The following is a 15,083-nucleotide window of genomic DNA, read 5'->3' as shown; positions in this document are numbered from 1 at the left end:
TTAAACACTCTCTGCAGTCACTGTATTGTACTGTAACCCCGATAAGAGTGAAAGAAGAAAATTGTGAGCGGGTGCAAAAGAGACTGGAGTGACAATTATGTATACCCCTCTCTCACTGAAATACATAAAACAGGTGACAGGACACCAGGCCAGCCACAGCAATAAATTGATTTCTTCCAGGTTCTACATTCATTCCTTTTGCAACATGTGGATTCACCAGGTATTTTTTACTTGCTTACTAAGCAGATAGACAAAAATAAAAGTGATTCCGCTAAGGGCTGTGAAAGGAAATAAAAGCCAGATCTCTGCATTAAGATGCAAAGTAGTTTCCCCCCTTTGTTTGCCGTCGTCTATCCCCCAATAAGTAGGGGGATTTTTAAATTGGTTTAGAGGCGATCTTGAATTATTCATCTTACCTTAATGGAGGATTAAACTAACACGGCCGCAAGCGACAAGCTTGTTTCCAAACTGCAACTCTAGCTGACAAAAGAAAACGTCCGGGCCTAAAGGTCGACGACAGTCGCCGGCTCATGCGTGCCTGCCCTGATCGATGCTAGCAAGCCATCACTTCTGCTTCCATGAAACGAGACTGATGCGGATCAACTGAATGGTTCATTTTCACCTCTTATGTCTGTCCTTCAAAGATCAGGGGAAATATTTACCTCTTTTACACACAGAATAACACCTTGGTGAAAGGCAGTGGTTTCACAGACTCAATGAGACCGTGAAGGGTTTTCAGGTCAAATTCCTCCTGTTTCTCTCTCTTTCCGCCTCTCTGTCTCCTTCTCACTGTTGCTATTTCTCCCTGTCCACTTTGTGCTTTCATCTACCGACATGATCAGTTTCCAAAGGCAATATAAAATGCATTGACACAATGCAGGAAAAAAAAGGTTTGACAAAAATTATTTTAACTGGCAGAATGCAATGGAACCTTTACCACCAGACAGTGATCTCAGAGGCACAATGAAAAAACAGAACATTACCCAATTCGTACATTAACCCAAGTATCAGACAAAAGCACAGGCAGCATCTTGCTACCCTACTTTCTTTCTTCCCTTGTCCTTATACTTTGCCAGGGTTGTAAATCTTTCAGGACAGGTTGTCAGAGGGCTGAATAAAGACAGATACCTGGTGTTGAACAGGTCTGGATCCCTGATCTTGGCGTCCATGTCGTAGACGAAGTGCTCCTGGCTGATGGTCACGCTGTTGTCCAGGCTGTCATTCTTGCTGATGGTCACCACCGGGTAGCCCATCTGCAGGGTCCAGCGATCCATCACCTCTTTGATGTTGATGTCCTTCCCCTCCTTCTGCATCGCCTGGGGGGGGAGGGGGGAGGGGTAATCTTCAGTTTTGCGGGGGGCTGGGGGAGGGGGGTTTATCTTTTATCAAAGCTCATGTTACAGCACAGACCAACAGTCTGGAGGAAATCAGGTTTTGCGATCCTCACATTACAGCACAATCAGTGTAGTGTGGGGGGGTTTACTGTTTATTAATGCTAGTGTTATAGCATAGACCTAACAGCATGAGGGGTGGTAGGGGTTAATCATTTATCAAAGCTGACTTTATGGAACACACTAACAGCGTTAGTTTCATGCAAACCCTCCTCAGTGGAACACAGTGGTCCTACCTGTTCACCCCCGATACAGCAGAGCCATCACAGGAAAGCTGTGTGTTTAAAATCTGCATCACTGGACTGGAGGCTTATACTAAGTCATATACTAAGCTTATGTTCAGACAGATGAAGTCTATGCAGGAGCTGTGCAGATCCACTGATCTTTGTTATCCACCTGTTATGAGAATCAGTGAATCTGTGCAGGTCTTCCACTGAATTCTTCCTCGAAAGCTTAAAGCTTAGAGCAAATTCAGTGTCTCCCCTGCTGCACAATGCTGGCTAAACTCCATCAGTGCTACTGAGTTAACCAGTGCATTCTGGAAAATCTGAAGCAGGGATGGATCTGCTTTGTGACCGATCCCTCACAAGCCTCCGTCAAATCCCAGCCTGATTTTATTAAGGGGTACTTTGGGTCTTTTACCCTTTTTTCTGTCCTGGAAAGAAAGAGTCGATACTTTACCTTCGCTTTAACTCTCAACAGCTTTTATGCTGTAAATGCATGCTGCCTTCTAAAGAGGAATAATCAATAGATATGATTCTATGAGCAGGGTTTGGTTGGACACACACACACGAAATAGCATATGGTCAAACCCGTATAAGTCTATATCCTCTGATGCTTTTCTTCACTGATGCACTATAATCAGCATCTATATTTACCATGGCGTTGTACAGTATCAATTGTAAATATATGTAAATTCATAAATATTAATATTTTATTTGATTATGTAAATTACACAATCAATGTCATAAAATGAATCATTGTCAAAAGATCTAGTTACTTCAGGTGTGCAGTGTTGGGCTTACCTGTCTACTGCTGATATCCAGCCAAACACTATTCCCAGGTTTCACATTTAAAGTAGTTTACTTTCTACAGACTACTAAACGTGAACATCCAGCCGGTCTACAGCTTTAAAGGTGATAACAAAGTGGCGGTAACAGCATGGCTGATTTCCATTCATACACAAGGCAAACTGAGGTTTATCAGTGGGCTGGTTGGGAGAATGGTGGTTTGATCACCCCCCCCCCCCCCCCATCTACCAAGCCAGCTCTCCCTCTCTGGCAGAGACTGTGACCCAGGAGAGGAATCGCACCACAGAATCCTGTTACTACACTTCCTCCCGCCAAACGCTGACTGACTACTCTCATATGTCGGCTCCTGGTCCCACAGATCCACGTGCTTCCACAATTTTAGAGGGTTTTTCACCTGGCACAGGGGGACATTTGAGTTCCATCAAATCAGCAGCTGCAATTGTAGGGTTTATGGACACATATTTGGAAATGAAACCAATTTTATTTCAATTTTTATGAAAGAAGTGAATATCTCCCTTTAATTTCATCTAAGAATGGAGGGTTATGGACCCAGGCCAACTGGTCCGGTAACATTGTTACCGGCACAACCCCTCAGCCTGACCAGGACATAAAACGACACTGTTCCTTCTGAAAGGGGACTTAGTTTGCATTGTTTTGAACTTCAGTGTTTTGAAAGAGTTCTGCCTCACGTTGGGCACCAATCTCGTATGTTCAGAGAGAGTTCTGATGCGCCTCGCTTGGCCCAACCCATGCCTTCCCTCCAGCAAACCATCTCACGTCTGGTACCAAGACAGCCCTGCCTCATGTTTGACTCCACAATCTCGCCTTTTGCTAGAGAGTCCTGATGCACCTCGACATCATCGACTGCCCTCCAGCGAACCTGTCTTGCATTTTCTGAGACAACCCTGCCTCCTGTCTGCCTCACCTTGTATGTTCCCAGGCCCGAGAAGCAGACCTCCCTCATGTGTCTCTCTCCTCTGTGACCAGCGAAGCCGCCTTCAGTGCATATGCCCTGTGGCCTTTCCAGCTGATGGACTGTCATTCTTACAGATCTAATGGACTAGCCATCTGTATAAATATCTGTAATACTTAACATTTTTCTGCAATACTGTCATTGTGAGCAGAGCAGAGATGATCATGAAGGAGATGTGTTTAAACACATCTTTGATTCATTCACTGATCATTTTACAGCTAAGTAATGGTTAGGTTTGCTAATATTAGTTGAATGGTACAGGCAAACCCTGCACCTAACATTTTTTCAGCTATGTCAAACTACAGCTGTCATTTTATGATCTCCTGTAGTTTGACTCACAGCTGTTGAATTCCCACTCTGAAACTCCCACTCATAGTTTAACTTCCTCTTTCCTTTTTGCATGTTACTTGGTCTCTACCACAACCTTATTCATCATTTACTCATTAACTCATTTTGTGTTTGTCTTTGTTTTAATTATTATAGTACATTTCATTTCATCAGTGGTTGTCTTTGTTCTTACATTGTTGCCTCATCCTTATTCTATATTGACAAAACAGACTTATTCTTTTATTATAATTATAATAATTACCATTTAATTAAGTTTTATATTCAGAATTTAACTATCCATTGCAAATGAATGGTGCCTCTCAGGGGATAGCGATATTCCCTACGTAAGTAATCAACACCTCTAATGTCACACCAGGATACTGCCAGCAGGACAACCAAGCCCAGAGCACACACAGACCAGGTTTCACATTGGGCAAAATTAATTTCAACAGTCAAAAATAAACGAAAATAGCTTCCGGAAGGAGTGAGTAGACAGCAACAGTTTCCCCCTGCATAAATGATAGCATTAGTGATGACACAAATGTTCAAAAATGCAAACGGATGGAAAGCAGTGCCTACAGTCAAAAGGAGATACATAAATTAGTCGCGGCAGACTGATGCCAGGGGTTCCACAAATTCAAAACACCGAACAATGCACAATAAAAGCCTCATTGATAATCCCAGCTAACAACTGACTTCTCACCTCAAAATGCAACCGAGGAGAGAAATCTTTGCAAAACACAGAACTGCAACGTCGTACCTTGTAAATTATGTCAAATAATTTGCATAATGAAAATCATATTGCTGAGAAGCTTGGAAAGAAGGGTGATCTGGGGCCCGGCTGTATCTAGTTTTACAGAAACGCAGCAACTGAAATATGAATGTTTTGGAGGATTAGTTCTAACTTCAGTATTTAAGAACAATAACACGGAGAAAAAAATTGCTGGTGTTGTTGCTAAGATATAAACTGTAAATGAAAGCTCCTGAAATACAAAATAATGATAAATTTTCCCTGTCTGATGCACAATATCTAGGTGACACTTTGGTTATCTAAAAATGTGGGTTTTTTTTCCCTGAAATGATAATAGCTCCATGCATATGTACGTCAAACTTTTTGAGTTATAAACTTATTTTGTGGGGAGGCTTGGGCAGCCTAGAATGGTAAAAAGTGTATTGTTTGTCAGTGTTAGGAGCTACAGCCTGAGCTGGGACACAGACCATACCCCGGGAGTATGCACACGGGGTACTGAAAAGCATTAAATGCCAAATATTCAGCTTTTTCTCTACTAAAAGTAATTGCTTTCCTGTGCCTGTAAATATGCTTATCTCACTGACAGATACCATCAACGCTGGAATTATTAGGGTGAACGGAACCACAAAGCAGACAGCCAAATGGTGTTTATTTACCTTAAACGCTCCATCTATGAGAATCCCCATTTCACCCACACTGAAAGACATTCAGTAGCTTAGCAGCGAAATGCTTCCCCGCTCATCTCTACACAACTCCCTCAGTCTTTGACTTTCTTCTTATAATGGTGAGCCAACAGTGCCTTGCTTCTTCAGTGCTGATTACTGACTCCCGGATGTCTAATGCATAATGACTGCGGAGTAACAGTCTGGACTTGGTCTCCAACTGTCATTACAGGAAACGTGGGCCAGGGTAGCCGGGAGTTCTGGACCTGCACAAAAAAAGGTCCAGCAGACTGTCGCAGCAAATTGGTTTGCATGAATAGCTAACGACAGCTGCGGCCATTAGTATTCATAAAATGATTGGCTGTCATGGACGGCTGATGTTGGTGTATTTATTAGCGGGGTGGCACATATGGCTGCTGGAAGTGGAAACCTTATTCGCCTTCTGTGAGAGCTCCGTTGTTCAGTGTCTGTTGCACGCGCAGCACCTTTGCCGTGCAAGGGGTAACCTTGCTGATTGAAACACCTGCACCCATGTGAATTTTACCATGTTAACTGTGATACCGCAACAAACACGAGGATATTAACTAAGCAATATTATGCAAAACATGTATAACTGCAGTTCCAAACAAAGAGTCAGGAGGGCAATTTTCAGACAATCCACATACAATTAAACAAACCTAGATTATAAAAAACAATCCCATTTTACCACTTCCTTTCTGCATAAGCTGTTCACGGCATCCTTCCTCCATCCCACCCCCCCTCCTTTCTTTTCCCTGCTTATGATGTCCAACATCGGCCCACAGCCAGGTGCAATCCTTTCACTGGACTACAAGCCAAATAAAAGTACTGCTATAGCCACATCTAATGAATTTGTCACACTTTCATTGTATGGAAATTCATATTTACTCTGTAGCTATTCATTCTGAATGAATTCCAAATTTCACACATGCACATAAAATACATACTCATTGGTGTGCATACATGCATGCGTATAACAATTAAGGTTTGAGCAGAGAAAACTCATTACATATCTTCACAATATATACATATTATTCATTAAACTATTGAAATATCAACCAATCCAGTCACATTGCCTACACAAACAAGTCAGACGTAACAGTATCCCACAGGGTTATTCCACCTAATCTGTGGTTCTCCAGCCCTCTTTAAATAACTTAAACTCAGCTGGGGAGAGAAGCATAATTGTTTCAATTAAGATGATGATTAGTAGAAACAGGTAATTAAGTGCCTGCCTGAAATAAAAGACTAGGCACTTACACCCCTCCAGAATAAAGTCCCACCACACAGTAAGAGACATACACAGGTGAGGTATGAAGTGAATAAATTCTGGCGGGGGACGGGGGACAGGTGACGGGGAATGTGGGAGACTTCCAGTACAGTTGCAGTGTGGCAAAGCACGTGGGAAAATGACTGCTGTGACCATGGTCGCAGGTTTGAATCCCATGTGCAGGCACTGGGGCTGTACCCCTTAGCAAAGTACACTTTGCCAGAACACTTTCAATAAAGTTCCAACTGTATAAATTGATAACGTGTAAAATAAAGCTGTGTAAGCCACCTTGCATATGGGAATTCTGTTCAGCACGTGTTTCATTATACAATTTGAAATATTACAGGAGCGCTGAAGTGAATTATTACTGCTTAACGACTGCCTTCTGTCAATGGCAGATGCCCTGTTCACGGCAACATTTCTGACAGATATTTACTTTCGAAATGTTGCTGCCCCCATTGACCCGCTTTGCTAGCCTGACTTTGCATAGTCTTTAGCAGCTCCTCTTGTGAATCAATCTCAGCCCGTGTACAGATACAGTGCACTCCACTTACTGAGAGATGTATCATTACAATGACCAAAATCACTGAAAAACCAGCAAATACTCAGTTTTTATAACCTGAAAAGATAACGGCAATCAGATGGTTGTAATGACTCTAATTCTAACAAGAGCACAATGTACTTTAACTGGGTTTTTTTCCAGCTTCTCATCTGAGCTCTAATTAACTTGTTATCAGCTAAAGCTGTGCTACACATTACATTTACATAGTTCTCTCTGACCTTTAAGTTAGACACTGGGACCGACTAGCCTGCAGTCTGTCCTAGGAAAATGCAGGTTATCCATGTTATGAGAGAATATCAACAGTCACTCATGCAACTGCAATATTACTATCGCATTCCAGCACACTGGCTGCGGTGAAATTTGCCGTTGTTGGTATTTTAAACCCCTTAGGCAGTAATAAATTGAGAATAATTTGACATTACCTCCGAGAACTTGTTCCAAAGGTCATCTCTTGCCGCGTTGCCGTACATGTGTGTCAACAAGTAATCCTGTAATGAAGAAAGGCAGGTTTTTAATTCAACTTTAATTCAGCGTTTTGTTTCAGCATTTTATTGTTTCATTATGAATAAGTCTGTCAGACGTGTGAATAAATGTGAGTGGCAGGGGGCCATCAGACGTTATCTCAGGACAGGCAGACAATGCAGAGCTCATCCACTAATTAGATATCTATGTGATTTATGCAAATTATCACCGGCTGTATGTGTGAGATTTACAGTAATCTGGAGACAGCAGGGTGTGTTTTAAGGTGGCTTTATAGAGCCTGTCCACAAAGTGGGCTTTCCTGAAACAAACCAGTAAGAGGGAAGCTGCTCTTGTGTCTCCCGATTCCAGGCTCTCACTCCTCGTTTCGCGGTTTTCACGTTCCTCTCTGCTCTGTGTGAACTGAGGCCCTTTTGCTGGTACCTAATCCCCTTGCTGCACTGCACCAGCTGCAATGTGACTACATGTCTATCCATAGAATTGGCAACTTGAGTAATGTGTGGGGACTGCATCTGAAAGGAAACACAGGGTTTTCTAAATACTGTACTTGGTGTATTTTTTTTATTTAATTTAATCCTGCATATGGTATTAGTGTCATTTTATGGCCTCCAAGATGACAGTAAATATAGGGAGTACCTCTACACACAAAGTGAAAAAAGTAAATGTGTGGCAACGACATTTGATAACACAAACATAGAGTTTTCTTTAAATATTATATAATATTTTACAGTACCTACAGTATCTATATCTCTAATAGTATACCTGTACTAGTATACCTGATACTAATGTGTTCAAACAAATGCCATGTCCCATTCAGGGCAGTTGTTTTCAGTCCTGTTCCTCTCGAGAGTATTGCATAGATCTTGCTGAAGTGCTGTTTGTATACACAAACGTACCACACATTCAGATTCTATATTTCAGTGATTCTTTATCTGTATAACTGGGGTTGTTTATCCAGGCCAACCGAAAAAAAATGAAAAAGATCTTACGACGCAAATACGAAGAAAAAAGCATTTGAAACAATCACACAATTAATTATGGTGTAAAATTAGCTCCACGGGTAAAGTTATGAGAATAAAAAGACCCCTGTGCTAAGTCTAGAGGGGAACAAAGAGGTGTCCTCATTGGGTTTAATGACTTCCCAGATGCCACTGCTAACACATTGAGCCGTATAATCCTGTACCGCCAGCTTTTCAAATGCACAGATGAATTCCTGAATGTAGGTATATCATCTTTTGATGTGTCTCTGCTAAGAAGTGGCACAGATACGTGCAGGGCATTCAGGTGACTGATAAGAGGAAAAATCTTTTGAATGGCAGTGAAGCCTGCTGTACAAGATAAGCAGGGCACCTTTTCATAGTCACCTTTAAAGTCTCTGAGATGGTGTAATCTAGGAGGTAGATGAACTTTAGGATTGGAGGACTTGGGGTGTATAGACAAGGCAAGTTAATATCAATATCACTATGGCGGACTTCATCACAAGCAACACAATACGAGATATGGTTCAAGGCTTTGCAAGCAATTAGCCCAATTCTCAGTGCACTCAACGACAAACAGCTTTGTGTTCTCCGGCTGTGGGGAACTCAGCACCCCACGGTGAAGGAGCGTCTCAAACCGCTGTTATCCGATCAGCCACAGAGATTCGGCAAACGGAGTTTCCTTCCCCCCCACGCCGTGCTGGAAATGGAGAGGAAGGCAAACGGCAAACACAACCGCCAGGGACCGTTAAATTTCGGGCGGGTGCCTTTCAGTTGTTTCGCAGCAAGTGCCGGAGTTGTTGCAGCAGAAGCGTGGTGGGGGGCGGGGGTATCGTTCTGCCCCGGAACCCCTACGGGCGCAGTCTGACACACCACCCCTGCTGCCCGAGCCCCGAGGATGCTGGGACTCCAATCAATCCCGAGGTGACGCGTGTAAACACAGAGCTCCCGGGCGAAGAGTCTTGGAAGTGCACCAGGCAGACGGGAGAAAGGAGCCAAAAGCCCTGCGCTCACACTCGCTTTGATCGCTACAGTCCTTCCCCTTGCTGGCTGGCGGCTGCCCTCTGGCTAGGCTTGAGAGGAGGTCCTGGCTCTCTCGAGGTCTGCCTGTCACTACTCGTCACTGCTGTTTTGACACAGATGACTCCTGCTGATCTTCTCAAGAGAGGAAGAAATAAAAATAAAACCCACTCGCTTGCCATTCTTGCATTTTTGCCTTGTTCCTGTTAGAATATGCTGACGTACACAAGAGGGATGCACCCAAGTATAGACAGCTAATGCCACGCTTGGACAAAACTTTGATTTCAGGAAATGCCCAAGGTGTTTGTGAATGCCTTGTTCTTCAGGTACCGCTGCACAGAAGCAAGGTCATTTTTTTTTGGCTTGAAAGGTATTGTTTATTGCACCTGATTTCTGCAATTACCTTTAGCATAAATGCAGGGTAGCACTGATGGTTGAAGCATTACCGAACATGTCAACTACAACCGCACCGTACTGTGGAATTAAATCATTTGTGAAACTGCAAGAAAAACAAAGGCACAAGCACGCCAGGTTTCATTTATTACTTCTACAAAGGTTCTCCTGGGGTGCCCATGAATCTGTCGTGCAGAAAATGTATGCCACACCCCCCCCCCCCCCCAACTGGGAAATCAGATGGAATACCTTTGTGCTCTGTGAGGTTCTCCTGTCATCCATTCATTCTCGTTTGTGGCCGGACACAACCCAACAGCAGAGCAAAGAGATGACACTGAGACCAGATATCCTCTGCTTGCTGGTCCCTGCTATTTACTGCGCTAAATTCTATAAATAATGCCCTTTCCAAGAGCCAGGAAATTTCAGGACAACTGACAGCTCTGTCTGTAGAGGAAGAGGTAAGAGTAAGCGCGTGACCGCGTGTTTACAGCTATTTCTTGACCTGAAGTCAACAGTGAACTTTTGCTATGCCTCAGAAGAGTGACGGAAAGGGAGGGGGTAATTCTGCACAGCGCAAAAGGAAAACATCTTTTTCTCACTCCACGGGGATTTCACTCAATCTGACCCATTTGCATTGTGCTTTCAGTTTGGATTAACTGGAAACTTTCAGCTGAGTGAGGAGTCTGTTTCAGGGACGACCGATTCTCCTGATCAAAGTTGTGCTCAAACACTGCATTTTAGCGGCTTATTCAGATCACAATGTAACCGCCCCGGTCACCTTCTTATAACAAAGACGAGGGTTCACCTTTGCATATAACAATCTCAAATACTGTATATAAGCATGTGCAATTTAATTTTACAGCAATCTGACTAGAGTTTTGACGTTTTTATTTCATCTAATCCATCACAGGCTTCACGGCAATTGTGAATGTATTTACATTACAGTTATTATGACTAAACCTGACCTGAACCCAAGCAATAGCTCATTCAGACTGCTCAGCACAAAAATTATACGATTGATTGCTGTTGTCTCTTTATGTATAATTGTCTTGCAGGTAAATATTCATTTACTTCAAGGACATGTTTTTTTACAAAAGTAGATGATAATCTAAATTCATAAATTACATGTTTTTTTTCATAACAGATTCAAATAGGATGATATGAAATTTGCTATGCTGTTCATGATAGCAACTCAAAGTGATTGTGCCAGATTGTTTGGAGAGAGTCATATTTACTTCTGGTCAGAGAGAGAGAGACAGAGAGAGAGAGGGAGAATTGGTGAGAAAGAGAGAGACAGAGAGAGGAAGAGCTTTTTTTTCATTGTGTGCTGTTTTCCACTGATATAACAGTTCTGATAATGTGTGAAAATGGAATTTGAGAAGTATCTGCCCAATTCATCTGTGTGAAGAAACACATTATATTGCCACAATAGTAGAGGAAAACTCAACAGGGAGCTCAGAAAAGTTAGCCTGTTTACCAGATTCTGAGGAGTAAGCACTCCAAGCCGGCTGCATTGGACTTTAGCGATAATGTGAAAATGGAAAGTAACGGGTTTCAAAAAGCTATCTGAGGTCATTTTGCGCAAGGTATTTTATTACAAGGCATTATGAACTCTATCTTTATTATGCACGTGCACTTTCTATATATATATATATATATATATATATATATATATATATATATATGTGTGTGTGTGTGTGTGTGTATATAGCATAATAAGATCGATATGCTGAATTATATGCTTTTTTATGCCTTTTTTCCCCTCTATGCAACCCTATTTTGTAATCACCAATTGTATATATACTAGACTCGTCTCACCATGACAAACCTCTACACTCATGCCGGAGTGCTGCGGCAAGACAAATGAAACCATCCAATTCACAAGCAGCCAATGGCTATTTTTCACATTACAAGTCACGTACTGCCCTACAGTGGAGTGGATGCTCATTGGAGGATAGGCTCAACTCTGCAGACACTATCTAAGCTACTAGCTGGCACTTGATGGATGGCAGGGTACGTGAGAGTAGTGAGACAAGAAACCCCAGGCAAACTTGCTGAACCCTATCCCCAGCAAAACAAAGACAATTTGTTTTGTTGCTGTGGGAAAGAGCAGTCGTTGTCAACATATGACAAGGCCAGTTTCAATCCCAGGCCGCAAGTCTCAGTCTGCACTCAAAGCAAATGCCTTGCCAACTGAGCCACTCAGGACCCAATGTTCTATTACATAATGACACTGGGAACATAATTTAAAGCTCAGCATTTCAAGCTATTCTTCAACTGGAAAATCCAAACCTCTGCACATTCTGTGAAGTTTCATGTCCCTGTTTGGCTCTGCAAGATTTTTTCCATTTCACTAATTAAGGCACAAAACTGCTGCACCAAAAATATTCACTTCGAAGTGAAATTAATTAGGCTCATAATGTCAATGACCCGATCTCTGCTCCCGCGGATGCAAGCCAAATGTCCTCAACACAGGCAAGTCTGTTAGCTTTAATCTTGCGGACATTCACAGGATGTAACCGATGCTAAGCCCAGCAAGACTCTTGTGTGCAAGGAATTTAAAAGTAAGAGTGAATTTAATTCCTATTAATCCAACGCCCCAGTCTAACAACAGTCTACTTCAGTGTTTTTCTATGTGCCAGAAACATGTCTTTATATATTACCTTGAAGAGGTACCGTTTGCCCTCCCCCAAAGATGCATTATGATTTGATGCTACCTGGCTCGTCACAACTAAGTGAACTTGACACCATACCGTTGTTACTGTTACCGTTATTATGGAGTTTCCTCCTTTTTTGAGTTCTGAACTGAGACGTTTGTTAGCTCATTATTTGACGATAACAATACTGTCTTTTCTCACCATGTCATACTAGAAACCAGTCTAATGTTTGCCAGCTCATTTTGTTGGAAATACTTCTGACCCTGTGGTACCTATCCATGGTCCGCTGTATTATTTCAGAGTTATGCAGCTGGGCTTTGCATGAATGCCTCGGCAGTTATGGACTGAATTATGAATTCCAGACACCCTTTCAAGTCTGCACAAATCTGCTACCTGTGAGTGGCTCTAATCCTTCAAAACCAGTGTGGTGGAAAATCTATTCCCCAGACGGACGCAGAGGGAGGGTCAGGGGTCAGGTGAGGTAGAAGCGTGGCATGTCCGCTTAGCAGCTATGCCTCCACCAAGGCAATCGATGAGCACCACTACCAAAGGCACTGCCAGTTAGTTATGCTTTTCTCAGTGTAATGAGTGATGTGGGGACTCTCGACAGGAAGAGCCGCTTCGAGCAGTGATTACCACAGAGTCACTGAGGTAGGCTGCACTGCTCCCGTTCTGGATAGTCCAGCAGAGTGCTTGACAACATCAAGGATGCACACAAAGACACAGTGCACACAACCCATATTAATATACGTCATATACCCTGTAGCCATTCAAGTCATTTAGACTTGTTGAAGATCTGTTGGCCCGCAATGTTGTGAATAAGAGTAACAGAGTGAGCAGATTTTACTCATTTATAGTACACCTTTAAATTTGCATGTGGGTATGATCACAGCCAATTCCACATACCCAACAGGAAAATCAGTGATGTGTTCAATATGTGTCAAAGGCTTATATACATAATAAGACAGACTGTGTTTATTTTACTGACATAATGTTCAGAAAATTGGGTCCGCAGAAGATTGTTATTAATAACAATAATTATGGACAGATATATTTCTAAAATTCGAGATACTGTAGAATAGTAGACATGAATAGCAGAAATATGTCATGTAAGTGAACTCCCCCTGTAGATTTCATAAATTGTATGATAAACTAAAAGCTAGTTTGTTATTACTGGTGTATTATGCTACTCTAATGTGCCCTGCAAAATCATGCTTGTACACATGCTTGTAATTAACTAAAAATATCCATTAAGCTTCTGCGATCTTTGCATACTATATAGAACAGGGAGTGAGGTACTGACATTAAAGAACGCAAAGGCATATACAACAGCTGAAGTGTGCGAGCCTGAAGCCAGATCTTTCTTAAATCATACAAGACATGAGGTCACCATTAGCCACACGCAGGTCAAACATAACATGCCACCTTTGTCACTGAAACCACCATCACCTGAATGCTCGTGCTTGTTTAACAAATCGTGCAGGGCTGCCTGAGCCAAAGTAATATACAAAGCAATGACAGCCATGTTTAATTAAGAATTAGTTTGAGGTTTCATTTAATCCCAGCTATTTCATATTGCAATAATGCACTGCGCGTAATTTGTCTGTAATATATTTGATAAGCTGAGCAAACAACTTCAGAGAAGAAATTACTGTAAGATAAACGATTACTCAGCTGTTTTCTTCCCTTACACATTATTAAACTGTCAAATCCTGTCAATGTGCGTTTCACATTTTTCACAATAAATGTCTCTGCAGTAATAGCAGCATATGTAAATCGTATGAATTGTTCCAGGATGAAATTAGCATCCCAGGCGACAGAAAAGCATAGTCGTGTCTTTAAATTTGGTATATCATTTTAAAAATTGATTTTGGATTTGAAATTTTAAGAGGGTTATCCTGAATGATCACAGTTTTTGTCACATTTTAAAAGAGCAATCAAATGAAGTTTCAACTGAAAGTGCTTTGAAATAAAAAATATCAATTATAAACATATAAATATATCCAGTTAATCAATACTTGGCAGTGCAATCCCACTTTTTTCACCATAATGTAAATGGAGAATTCAAGAAAAAGTGCTCGCCTCTTCCACAAAAAATAGTAAATTGAAGCAAGACTTTTGAAGTACAGGGGCAAAAAGCATTCAAGCACAGATTCACTTTTGAATGATGCCCATGGAAAATGATATTTTATAGAATTCATATTGGTGCACTTAGAAAAAAAACATCACAGCCTCATTAACCCTTTAGGTCAGTGTTTCTCAAACCTCTCCTGGAGGACCCCTTGTCCTGCATGTTTTACATCTCTCCCTGCTCCAACACAGCTGATTGAAATGATCAGTTTGTTATTAAGCAGCTTCAGGAGTTCATAACAAGTTCATAACGACAAGGGGTCCTCCAGGAGAGGTTTGAGAAACACTGCTTTAGGTTATGGCAGTAAAGCTATCGGCTTCTTTTTCACATGCGTGTCTACACCAAGTACTGCGGTAGTCACAGGCTTATCTAATTCACTCAAGTCAGCTTACCATTTCACAAATTCCCTATGAAAGTGGAAACATATTTCATGTCTACAC

General features: G+C 41.8%; 1 protein-coding gene across 1 annotated transcript in view; it reads right to left on the bottom strand.

Annotated features, from left to right (window-relative positions):
* The window catches only part of LOC118772008 (thyrotropin-releasing hormone-degrading ectoenzyme-like), a 115,654-nt gene that overhangs the window by 28,147 nt on the left and 72,424 nt on the right, over positions 1-15,083 (bottom strand). The window contains exons 8-9 of the mRNA XM_036520231.1: positions 7,408-7,473; positions 1,129-1,316 (exon numbers count right to left, since the gene is read on the bottom strand). Of these exons, the coding sequence (XP_036376124.1) occupies positions 1,129-1,316; positions 7,408-7,473 (254 nt within the window). The remainder of the gene's footprint in view (positions 1-1,128; positions 1,317-7,407; positions 7,474-15,083) is intronic.

This window comes from Megalops cyprinoides, chromosome 25 (genome assembly GCF_013368585.1).
Source record: "Megalops cyprinoides isolate fMegCyp1 chromosome 25, fMegCyp1.pri, whole genome shotgun sequence".
Taxonomy (NCBI): Eukaryota; Metazoa; Chordata; class Actinopteri; order Elopiformes; family Megalopidae; genus Megalops; species Megalops cyprinoides.
Note: the sequence above shows the minus strand (reverse complement) of the source record. Positions and strands in the feature narration are given on the sequence as shown.